The 12,568-nt window shown below is 37.3% G+C and overlaps 1 protein-coding gene across 1 annotated transcript in view; it reads right to left on the bottom strand.

The window, feature by feature from the left end:
• LOC138028368 (centrosomal AT-AC splicing factor-like) overlaps nt 1–11,886 on the bottom strand; it is a 16,798-nt gene extending 4,912 nt beyond the window's left edge. The window contains exons 1-9 of the mRNA XM_068875871.1: nt 11,716–11,886; nt 9,554–9,717; nt 8,103–8,201; nt 5,699–5,765; nt 5,501–5,554; nt 4,782–4,864; nt 3,610–3,654; nt 2,823–2,884; nt 1,345–1,427 (exon numbers count right to left, since the gene is read on the bottom strand). Coding sequence (XP_068731972.1) covers nt 1,345–1,427; nt 2,823–2,884; nt 3,610–3,654; nt 4,782–4,864; nt 5,501–5,554; nt 5,699–5,765; nt 8,103–8,201; nt 9,554–9,717; nt 11,716–11,874 — 816 coding nt within the window. The 5' untranslated portion in view covers nt 11,875–11,886. The remainder of the gene's footprint in view (nt 1–1,344; nt 1,428–2,822; nt 2,885–3,609; nt 3,655–4,781; nt 4,865–5,500; nt 5,555–5,698; nt 5,766–8,102; nt 8,202–9,553; nt 9,718–11,715) is intronic.
• Nucleotides 11,887–12,568: the final 682 nt, after the last annotated feature.

The raw sequence follows: 12,568 nt of genomic DNA, 5'->3' as shown, positions 1-12,568 counted from the left end.
TCTCAGTCTTATAGACACCTGAAAAATTCAGATGGAACCCATGACCCCTGCGCTGTGAGGACGGTTGAATGCACTGGTCAATTTTTTGGGCTCGTTTGTTCCGGTGAAGGACTCGATAAATTAAATGAATGTATATTTGAAGTGCAGGTTATAGATGAATCCCTTTGGAGCCACCAATTTGAAATCGATGTTATAAAGGTGTCTATAAGAGGCAATTGCTTAAAACAGTAGCCCATAACTATAAGCAAACAACAGCCCTATATTCCTGTTAAGAATGAGAGCAGCAACTTGATGTCATAACCGGGTGTTTTTTTTTTGTTTTGTTTTTTTTTTGCAGAAAAGGTAGTCTGTATAGATCGTAGTCTATACAGATGTTAAATGCCGTGACATAGATCGTAGTCATGGGCTCCAGCTTAAATTGTCCAGATAAGTGCAAGTATTGCTTCTCTCTTTCGTCCGCAGAATTCTCTGCTTGAAACTTTATAAAATAAGGGGTGGTCCATGGACTGGGTCCATGAAGGGGTCCATGGACCCGGTCCACAGGGGTGTTCCATGGACCTGGGGTCCATGTTTTGTATACGTCCCAAAAAAACAACGAGGCCAATATCCAGCCATCTTGACCAAACAAGCTTGGTCAATAAAGGATTTATTATATGACTTAAAGAACACCAAAAATGATCTTTGATCTTGCGGGACTAAGCGAGAAATCCCGAGCGGGCAGGATAGCTCCATGTTGCCCGCTCGGTTAGCAAATCACAGCGCGTGATTTGGTTCATCTTGCCCACTCACGGAGCTAGTCATATAATAATTATATTTATTTATTATGGCACTGAGAGCCATCCCAAGGAACTCAAAAGGAGGGGGACTGGAACTAAACAAACTACCAAGTAGGCAGTAAGAATAGCTCTAGCATTTTTCATTCATCCTAATTCATTCTAAAGTTAGGGAAGCAGTGCGGCAAGCGCTTGGGTCGCTTGGCTTAAGATCCGGAAATCCCGGGTTCAAGACCCACTCTAATCAATAGTTGAATTTGATTCTTGTAGTCCCTGGTTCAACTTCTCTGATGCACTTGTAAATAACCAACTGGTTTGCCGCTGGACATTTGGGATTCTTAACAGTTGTTGTTGTTGGTCTGTTCTTTTGCTCTGACATTGTTTCATTGGCCCTGAAAGCCCCTACGGGCAGGGAGTGGTCAATTAACTATATGTATTGTATGCAAAGTTTCTCCTATCTAGAGGCTATCCTTGATTACAAAAGAAGAGAGGGCTACACTTCCCTAATCTCTGCCCCCCCCCCCCCACCCCCACCCCTATCCCCTTCCAAAAAAATTTAAAAAATCATTACCACGATTCCAATGCAAGTTAGATTTTCTCCATAAGCCTGAGCTGTCTGAAATCTTGGAACCACATTATCAGCTGAGGAAGGACCTGCCGAAATGAACAAAACTTAGTGATCACAAATCAGTACTGATTCTTATCACATTACGGTATTTTTAAAATACACTCAACAAGATAATTTCATCCTTGATTCTACATTATACGGGTGGGAGTATTTTTTAAAAGTTTTCCCAATCTATACTTATTTCTGTAGAATCAATTAAGTTACTACTAGTAACCAAACACTTCCTACTGACTGAGTGGCAAAAACAAAAATTAGGCTAAAAGGAGTTTTCCTTTGACAGGCACATGTACAAAAAACTGCAAAATCAAAAATAAAATGTAATATAAAAATAATAAAAGATTCCCTGGATATACATGTCAGTTCTTCGCAACTGGGAAGAATACTTCTAACCCTGAATACAGTTTAAGTACATAGATAGATGTTTCCTCAACAATCGAATGAGGAAAAATCTGTTGAGTGTATTATAAAGTAACAACCTTCTCAAACAACTCAGAATAATTAACAATTATTCGCCGAAGGCGAAGAATTGTTTTAGTATAAATACACAGGTGATTATTTCAAAAAAGAGAAAAAAAAAAGATTTCAATGCGAAATCATCTTCACTTACAGTGGCAAAACGACTACTGGCAGCCATTTTGTCCGTCGAGGTGATTATCGGCTGATAATCCGAGATAGGGAGCCAATGAGAGCGCGCGATTTTGTATAATCACCTGTGCATTTATACTAATGATTATTATTACTACATGTACATGTAGATACTTGTGAGTCCTCCAAAATTAATGGACTTGAATAAAGTACTTATTAATTATTAAATTTTGTTCTGATTTGAACTTGAGATCATGCAATTTTCTATGCTAAAAATAATAAAATTTATTATTAAATTCTCAACCTCGAATGATGCAATTCTAGCTTTCTCAATGGTTCACTGGATCTCGGTTATCAGCCACTATACCTGAGTTTCACCTTATATGGAAATGAATGCAGCAAATGTCGCCCAGCATAAAATCACTTTCCGGTTGTTTCTTAAACTTAAATAAAATAATTATTTAGCAAAACCAAAGGTTGAGAATTAATAAAACAATAATAATTATTCCATTCGCCCTTGTTGGATACGAGAGTGGTAAAAGCCAACTTAGCACACTATTTTCATTGTTAGCTACCATCTGGTATCCAATGCAGGCTCGTGGAATAATTGTAAATTATTTGTCCTGTTCAGATTTCCATTTAACCTAAGATAGAGATAGAGTTTCGAGTCGAGACTGTCAACTTACATTTGCACGGTACAGTTTAACGCTATTACCTTTACCCTTACCATAAATGTCAAAATTGGGCGTGCACTTCTGGACATAATTGCTGGCATGATGCTCTCAACCAAAATAAGAATAATAATAAAAAGACAGGGATACCTTAAGAACACTTACAAGATTTAGAACCATTATCCATTAAGTCCATCATCCAGGGAAACCACTGAGTTGATCCTGGTCTAAAAACAGTGACCTAATTTTCAGTGAAAGCTGGTATTTAACACAAATAATGTTAAGGAATGGAGGATGCTTCAAACATTATTTTCTGACATTAATTTTGTTGAGTGATATTTTAGCATAAAATTTAAGTTAATCTTGGCAAGCAATAACTTCTGGACCCCAGTTCATAATGGTTTTTCCCTTCAATCAGGTGACTTTCTTTTTTGGCACAACCTGTGCTTGCATTTAATTTGCATCTAGTCTTGACTAATCTGCCAATTCCAAGTTTTGCTTGTACAGTACATCTTGAGGTTACATGTAGTTGACCTCTGAGCTTTCAATGTTTCAGTAATGAAGCCCTTTGCCTTTTCTTGGCACAAATGTTGATGAGTACTACACCTTTCCTTTGAACAACTCACCATTGGTCCATCAATGGAAAAATAAATTAAAGCAATATTTGAATTTAAGGGAAAAAAGCAATGTCGATAATCCCTTACATTCTGCAAGTGGTATCAATAAGCATTAATGTTACATGTATATTACAATACAATGCATAATAATAATAATATTATTATTATAATATATAATTAAAATTATTTTTCTATTAATAATTATTATTAATATCACAATAACAATGGGAAGTGATGATGCAATGTTTACCCAATCCCCTACAGTATGTCACTGTTCTGTGAAGATGAGGTCCAAAGCTCTGGTTGAAACACTGAGGGCACAAGATATAATTTACCTGTATTTTACAATTCCTCCACCCCATACTCTTTGTCCTTCATGCCTGTTATCAGTGAAACAATACCCTCAAGTCTTAGCAACAAAACCATATTTCATGGACATGTACTACTTTTTACAAACTTTAACCCATTACATGTATAAACTCCTGGGAAAGATAATTGATAGATTTTAGTCTGTCTAAGACAATTTTACCCATCAATTGGGGTGGTTCAGGCATATACTGTATGTGATCAGGGTGGGGTTTGGTTTGTATATAGCATAAGCAACCATAACTGTTATTATTATGATTGCCTATCATGTGGTTGTTTGTTCAATGAACACACCACCATGTGTCGGGCAATGCATCAGTGTTGGCTGTTTGTTGGAAAGCCGTCAGCCAATGTGTTGGTCATAAATTTTGTCTGTAGTTGACGCATCGACCAACATGTTGCTTGGTTTCATGACCATTACCAATAATAATCACTATATTTTTCCACCTCTTTTGATGCTAGGCAAAAAAACTGTATTTCTTAAGAAATGATGGTTCTTTGTAAAAAATGGTCTACTCCAAATGTGATGATTTTGAAGGTCTTTTTTGCGCTATACAAACACAGTTCTCAAAAAAGAAGGAGAATGATCATGAACATGTTTTGCTGTGTACTATCATCCACAGCTTTAAATGACATTTATTTCATATCATTTCAAGAGAAAGGAAATAATTACCGGTATCCAAAAGCAAGTACTGCCTCTTGCTTAAAGAAGAAAACCAAAACTGCTATATGGAAAAGAACTGTCTTATGTAGTATGATAAACAAATTACAGTACTTCGTGGTTGGTTTGCTCTTACAGGGTTCGTGCTACTCCTTAAAGTCCTTGAAAAGCCCTGGACTTAAATTTTGGACTTCAAGGGTGCTTGAAAAGCCCTTCAAAAAAAGGATTTTGTGGAAAACTGCTTGAAAACTCCTTGAATTGTTGCTTGGATGAAGTCCCTCACTTATTCGGTTTTATCCTTGCAACTTGTGAACAAAAATCATATATGCTTACCAGCCATAAAGTAATCTACAAGTAAATTTCTTATTGGTTATTTATATGTGAAAGAGATAAAACTTTCAAGTTATAGTTTGCATAAATCCTTTCTATCACTGAATGATGCGGTTTGGATAGTTCAGGACAACTGCTTGAAATACAAACCATCCTGTGGGATTCTGAAGAATGCCTTGTTCACTCTGGACAGTTTTGTAAATGATCTCTGGTTCAACTTGCACATCTGGTGGCTGTTGTATCAGATATTCAGGAAGCAATAACATAACCATGTACAAAAGTTATATTTATATTTATTAATTTTATTATAAGTGTTGTGTTCCAAATTTGCAATTTATGAACCAGGGGGAATGTTCAGCAGTCATGCAATAAGCCCTAGTTTTTTCTTCTCCTGGCTTTAATAAGGTAGTGATGTAACCGTGACTTTTTCATGGCAAATGTTTTTTTTTGGTTTTTTAAACAGCTCGAGAGCTCTCTCTAATCTACAAAGTAGAATTCTGTGTGGGTCCTAAGTTAGTTAAATTTTCACAACAATAACAAATTATTACATGTACATGTAATTGATCGACAATTAAATTTAAATTGATTGGCAGACACTTTCAAAAAATTAATGGAAGTAACATGTACTTGTTAGAAGTTTATATAATTATATAATGGAAAATGGTACTGTGGCATCAGTGTGAATGGAAATTACTGTGGCTTTCTAAAGCTACAAGTGTTATATACATTACCGCTTTCATTACATACATGTATCCATTGCCGGATTACCACTACATGTAGTTGCACTAGTGGCAATTACCTTGATTAAAAGTTTAAAAAAAAATGTTTACTGGAGGATACCCTTCTTCAAGAGTTTTCCTTTAACAGACCTGCTGGCTTGCATGGGCTTGGATCACCTCTTTTTCTTTGATCTGGGAAACTATCTAGAAGAAGAAAGAAACAAAAAGTTGTCAAATAAACCACACTGTTTTTTATTCTGGAAATCTTCCCCTTATCCGAAACATATGTGCATGATTGTCTTGAAATTAGGAGTGTTTGAAGGGTGTTCATAAATACACTGTATCTACCTTTTGCCTATTAAGTTCCTGTTGACATTCAAATTCCTTCAACTTCTTGTCCACCTCTTCTTTGTAGCTAAAACCAAAGGAAGGTGATACATTGTATTACTCCTCCAATAACCAACAATAATAATACTATTAGCTTGTTCAGGAAGAAATGCTGTAGTTTTGAAAACAACAATTTGCTTCCCATAACTGTTGCAATGTTTTGTTTTTTCTTGGCAAGTTCTGACAAGACTCTTTTTATGCAGGGCAAAGAATCTAGCAAAGCATCATGGAACCCTGACAACTAAATTTTACTAAATTTCAATTTGGTACAAAAGTTAGCTATTGGGAAGCCAAGATTTCAAAAATTTCAGAGCTTTGAGCTTCCTAAAACATCTCTTAGAGCACAGCCTTGTTATGCTTTTTATCTTCACTTTTTGGGTGTGGAGACTAACAGCACTTTCCATTTGACAGATCTGACTGGCCAGGCCGGGCATTTGGAAGGACAAACTCTACAATGCCTTCAAATTAATACACTTCGAGGATGACATACATGTAATTATGCTCCTCCAGAAGAATGCAGGGGATAATAATAGTGTTCCTTCAAATTGTTGCATTTTCTTTGCAAACTGATGGGTCTGGCTGGCCAGTTCTAACAAAAGGAAAGTGCCCCAAACTAAAGTTTGGTTACTACGCTAATCTATCAGTCTCAATTTTCTGCAATTTGGCCCTTTTTTCAATTTGAGCTTCAACAGCCACAACTCATTGGTTGAGATCAATTTTTGCCAAAAGTCTAAAATAGAACAATTTAATTTTTACACTGTTTTCATGATGTAAATGATTTATGCAAGCATCATTGATCACACTTTAATTTGTCTTATTGACATACACATATTGGACTTTAAGTAAGAAAGGCATTCAAACTTTACAAGAACATTAAGTCTTAGCCATGTCACTTTTAAGCCTTTTGTTTCTGACAATCATTGAAGTAGTTGGCATCAAAAGCCAATAATAATTTTCTTTGCTGGAAAATACATGTCTGTTAACAAGCCCATACATGTTTTGCAAATTTGGAAGGAACAGTCTTCAAAGATGATCTGGTATGTGCAGCTCAAAAAAAAAATGAGCTAATTAAGAAAATTAATGTCAAATATTCAATGCAAATGTTTCTTGTCTCATGGACAAGAAAATGATGGCCATAATATATTGGTAATTAATGGGAGCCAAAATAGGAGCAAAGGTTCCCCTTGAGTAACCTGTTCAACTGACTTCATGACTTCTCACTTGGAGAAGTCAGCTACTTTTTACCGCTAACTTGATGCAATTAAGGATACTTGTAATGTAGACTCTATTCAACCTAAGATTAAAGAGCTACTACAGCTGTATGATCAAAAAATCACTTTTTTTCTTCAGATTTTGAAACCGCATTTTTTCAATGCCTGACTGGCAAAATTTTGAGCTTTGATTTTTATCCAAGTCTGTTTACTTTGAGCGTAAGTTTTGGATTTCACGGTCCGCCATTATTCACTTTCAAAACTGACCCATTGGATCTCAGAGGGTTGGATCTAGGGAAAAGCAACGTCATTTTACTCACTAGCTTAAAATGTCAGCATCTAAATGCAGCTTATTATATGTCTAAAACACGAGTTTAACAGTCTGAAAGCACGAAACTCCCATGTTGCATATTAAGTCAGCTGCGTAAACATGCACGATTCTTAAACCTGTGAGTCTTTGACGTCATTTTCTCCTCAATCCAGCTCTCTCAATATTTTAAAATTGGTAATGGCAGACCATTAAATTGGAAAATTCCAGTTAAATTAATAAACAGGGTCTTTTTTTAATTGAGGCTCAAAAGCTGAGTCAGTTAGAGTTTATTTAAAATAGTTTGGAAATAAAAAAAAAGAGAATATGATTTTTTTGATCACAGCTGTAGCACTTTAAAATTCATTTTGACAACGTCAACAGTCGATTACTCAGGTCAAACCAGTCATCAACTTCAAAATTGTATTGAAAGTACTGTACATTGTTGCAAATACAAATATCAAAAAACAATCCAGTGGGGGTCAATATTTTGAAAATTCAAAGGGAAAATTAAAAACCAAAATATTCACATCATCAAACTTCTTTGCAGTTCAAACCAAGCTACAATAATGAACCCAACGATTTTGTTCACCTTGAACCCATTTGACACCTCAAACACCCCCAGTTGATGAGTAAAATCATCTGGCGTTAGACAAAGTAAGTCTGTCTAGTCTCACTCCCAGGGGTCAATGGGTTAAATTTCTGCATGACCTGCTTCAAAAAATTAAGCCCTGGTTTCTTACAAATTTGTTTTTCAATATTTCGCGATAATGACCAGAGATTTTCCTGAAGTGCCCCAAAAGAAACTTGGTAAGATGATACGTCTTAGACTAACAAACAAACAAACCTGCTAAAAGTTTTCTGATCAACAAGAAACTTTCCTTTAAGGCTTTTATCTGCACCATTTTCCCACCAGAATGTATGAAGATTTTTTCTGTGACTCTCACTAGAAATCAAGAATCAGATAAATAGATAATGTACATGTACAAAGCGCCTTTGTTCCTTGAAGCACTGTTTTCATGAATAATTTACTTTTCCAATGGGCACTTCCTTGACTTTCTAAATACCCTGATTACCTCCTGAGTACTTTCTTGTACAGTGATTTGATTTCACTCCAATTATTTTTGACAGGTCGCTTAATGTTCCATTTTGCTTTGTTATGAAGGCTGGATAACAACACAACTAATTTTTTGACATCTCATCACAATTTCAAACTGAAATTGAGGCTCAACCATTTGAAAATGCATTTCAGAGTTGACTGAGGCAAAAGACAGGACTTGCTACAGGGCCAGGTTGGGATGTCACATCATCTAGAAAGGGCTGCCTTTTTTAAGTTTTTGTTTTCTGCAACATCCTAAAATGCAAGAGGGGTAAAGCAAAAAAGCACAGAAAGCAACAGACTATAGGTGAATTTTAAAGCTTGGCTTCTTGTCAAGTAATTCTATTACAGCCTGAAATGAAATTACAACTCAGCTTGCAACAAATCCCCCAAGCACTCACTCAGGTAATGCTCGGATGCACAGTAAAGACAACAGACACAAAATTGGGTGTAAATGAGGAGGTAGGGAATGTACTGGCAAAGTGCGGATAATACCCACTGCCTGTATGGACCACAAGATGAGGGGTCTCGGCACCTAGCTGAGGGGGTGATTCATGCCTGTATTGAAAGGCAGGCATACAGTACCGTGCAAAAGTAACTTGACAGTGTCTTTCGAGTCTCGATTCTCGACTCGATCGATAGTTGCTGACATAATGCCCTGGCGCCAAGTTTAACCAGTCCAGTGATGTAATTCCCATTAAGTACTAGGCTACATGTAAGTAAGTTACAAGCAGCTGATACAATGTACATGTATTCAAGGTAAACACGAAAAGAACCAGAAAGTAAAACAGGGTGGAGGGAGGGATTAAATTGCTGAAGAAAAACAAAAAAACTTGGGCTTTCTGAGTCAAGCCGAGAAGGCTCACATGGTGAGACTGATCAAAAGAGCCAAATAAGGTTAACAATCTATCATGTGATGTGAAATCACAGCAGTCCTTCCCAGGCTCCACTCAGTATTTGCTTTACCGGCATTATCCTCTATTCTATTCTAAAATATCAATTATTATTAACTTCAACAAGAATGACTCTGGCAGAAATTTTAAATTAAGCAAAACCAAATAACACCCTACATAAACTACATGTACACATGTACATGTACAAAGAACCTGACAGCTGCAGACTGTACATGTACAAGAATGCACTTTAAACAAAGTTCACTAATAAAATAAACTATTACTACCCTCTGCTCAAAAATTTACCTTGCAAAATGTTCAAAAACTCCTCCAAACTTGATAGTTACATCTCTATCGGTTACATGTTTATTAGCATTCTCGTGGCAAAAGTGACACCAAAACCTTGAACCTGGTTCCAGTTCTCCATCTTCAACAGTCGGTCTCTTCAGAAACTTCCTTGCTTCATCAACCTTACAAATGACATGCACAGCAATCATTTTAACAAGTTTCTATTGTCGCCTCGTCTACAAATGAGTGACACTTTGTAAGTCAAACAATTAATTTTGATCAATAATAATAATACCTCTTATTGTTACATGTATTGTTGGACAACACTTCTAGGATTTTTAGAATCAAATGGTAGTCTAAGAGCTACAATGTACAAGACTAGTATCTCTCGCCCATTCATTTTTTGTGGTGTTTTGCATGTACATTCTACCAAAAAAAATAATTACCAGGGGCCTGTTTCTCGAAAGTCCCGAAACTTTACGGGCCATTTTCAGATGTCACAATTCTCAAGAACAAAGAGGATTTAAGTCGTCAAACTTCATAGTCAGCTTGCTTTTTGTTATCTTGAAGACATGTTAAAAGATGGGCTTTCCTCAACAAGCGGTTGACATGTTCATAAATCACTTTTTGAATCTGAAAAGCTTTGAGAAACGGGCTCCAGGCCCCAGTTGTTCAAACGATGGATAGCGCCCTTTTTGTTACCGAAGCCAAAATCAGAACTTCTTCGCAAGTCCACTTGCTACAGAGCCATATCTCTATGGAATTCTCTTGAGAATCATACTGCAAGCAGAAGCTTGTTTAAAAAAACGCTCAAACGTATGAATTTCATGTAAATAGCTTCTATATATGTAAATAGTACATTTTAACTTCTTAAATACACGACCACATCAGCTCCGCTGTAATTTTTATCGTGTTTAAATAAATGTTGTTGTTGTTGTTGTTGTTGATGAAATACTATCCAGCAGATGAACACTTGCAAACCTAAATGAGTTATCCAGTGGATAGTGATTTATCCGGCTGATAGCGCTATCCATTGTTTGAACAACTGGGGCTAGTAATCAAGTGAAGCTATGATCCTCGCAGTTATGAACACAATTTTTGCAATTGCGTAAAGAAGCCTGAACAATTCAGGACTGCAACCGGGTTTGAACCCATGACCTTGCGATACCGGCACGATGCTCTAACCAACTGAGCTATGAAGCCAATGACGTTGGGAGCTAGTCGTTTTGTGGGTTCTAATGTTCCTGTGAGGAATGAATCAATGATGAAAATAATGATATATGAAATGGATCATATATATGAACTGCGGATATGAAATCAAGTGAAGCTATGATCCTCGCAGTTATAAATGCAATTTTTGTAATTGCGTAAAGAAGCCTGAAAAATTCAGGACTTCAACAGGGTTTGAACCCGTGACCTCGCGATACCGGTGCAAAGCTCTAACCAACTGTACTATGAAGCCACTGGTTGTGGAAATTGGGGCAAGAGGATAAACAAAGGATTACTGAAAAATAAACTGTACTTTACATGTGTAACCCTAACCCTACCACAGACGTACATGTAAGCACCCCTACCCCCACTCCCGGAATAGATAAGCAGCTTTCGATGCCATTACATTCAACTGATCACGCAAAAGACAACCCCAACCAACCTATCTAAAATTCACCAAACCACCTGTTACACTGGCTAACATAAGGAGGTCATATAGAAAGCGTTCCGTAAGCCTCTTGCCCCAATTTCTGCAATCCACATTACATGTACAAAGATCTCAGCCTCGTCCCAGTAGCTTTCTAACCCGGAGTTTCCCTAACCTTAATTCAAACGAAAAGTACCTAAAGTTATATTTTTTTTCCTAGGTTACGTTTCCGCAGTTTATTTCAGTGGAGCATGTGCAGCCCATTTGGGCAAAATCTGCAGCCTTGCCTAGGGCCGTTTTTCGAAAGTACCGAAACTGTACGGGCCATTTTCAGGGCGTTATCTAAAGAACAGAGAGGATTTATGAAGTCAAACGTCACAGTCAGTTTGCATTTTGTTACCTTGAAAACATGTTAAAAAATCCAGTTTCCTGAACAAGCCGTTGGCAGGTTCACAAATGAAGTTTTCGGGTCGACTTTCGAGAAACGGGTCCCACGATACAAGACAATTCATTAAAGACAATTCTAAGCTGCCAAAACTGTTACCTTTCTTCCAAACTTTGTCAATAACTTACTAAGCAACTCCTTATGCTTTCTTGAATATATATGCTTTCTCCCTTTATCGTGATTCAAGCGACAAAGGCGACAAAACAAAAACTGTCCTTTCACTTCGAATTCATCGGTGTCATCCGCCATTTTGTACATTTCCCATCAACCCGTTCGACCTTCTACGCACTCTCGCCTCCGTCTGAGACAAGACCAGACACACACAGTTCCTACGTTACGTTTATGCCTATATAAAATCAACTGAAATGTCAATTCCTGGTACGAAAAAAAAAAAATCCAGCATGTTAATTTTTTTTGGTAGGCTAGGTATCGAAGAGCCAAAACATTTGCGCATGCGCTGACAAAATGTTTGAACAAGAGAGAAAAACGCAGTACCTCCAGGCACCGGCGCTGGAGCGTCGTACCAAACGAGTCATCCCGGGATTTCGGCCCGTGCGATCGCTTTTGGACGCAGTTGGCCCTTCGCTGCTTTCTGCTACCGACCTTGCCTCCCGGTACGGCATTGAGGGAGAGATATGTCGGCCCCTAAACCATATGTGACAAATCCCACGCCTACTCACAGCTCCAAACCGCCCTTGTCAATATAGCGTAAGAATTAGATGGCTTATATATTGAAGGCAAAAGTCATTTTCTCTGTCATATGGTAAGCACTGGAGTCACAGATTACAAAGTGTACGCACGCGCCCTGCTAAAGGTAACATACATACAGGCATAAGCTTTATTTCATCTCGAATTTCCGAATAACTTCAGGGGCTAATATCTTCCAGACATTACATTTACAGCGAAAATACATAGCATATACAGATACCTACTAAATACATAATATTTAAAG

The sequence above is a fragment of the Montipora capricornis genome, chromosome 13 (assembly GCF_036669925.1).
Source record: "Montipora capricornis isolate CH-2021 chromosome 13, ASM3666992v2, whole genome shotgun sequence".
NCBI lineage: Eukaryota > Metazoa > Cnidaria > Anthozoa > Scleractinia > Acroporidae > Montipora > Montipora capricornis.
The sequence above is the reverse complement of the archived record's forward strand: the minus strand, read 5'-3'. Positions and strand labels throughout refer to the sequence as shown.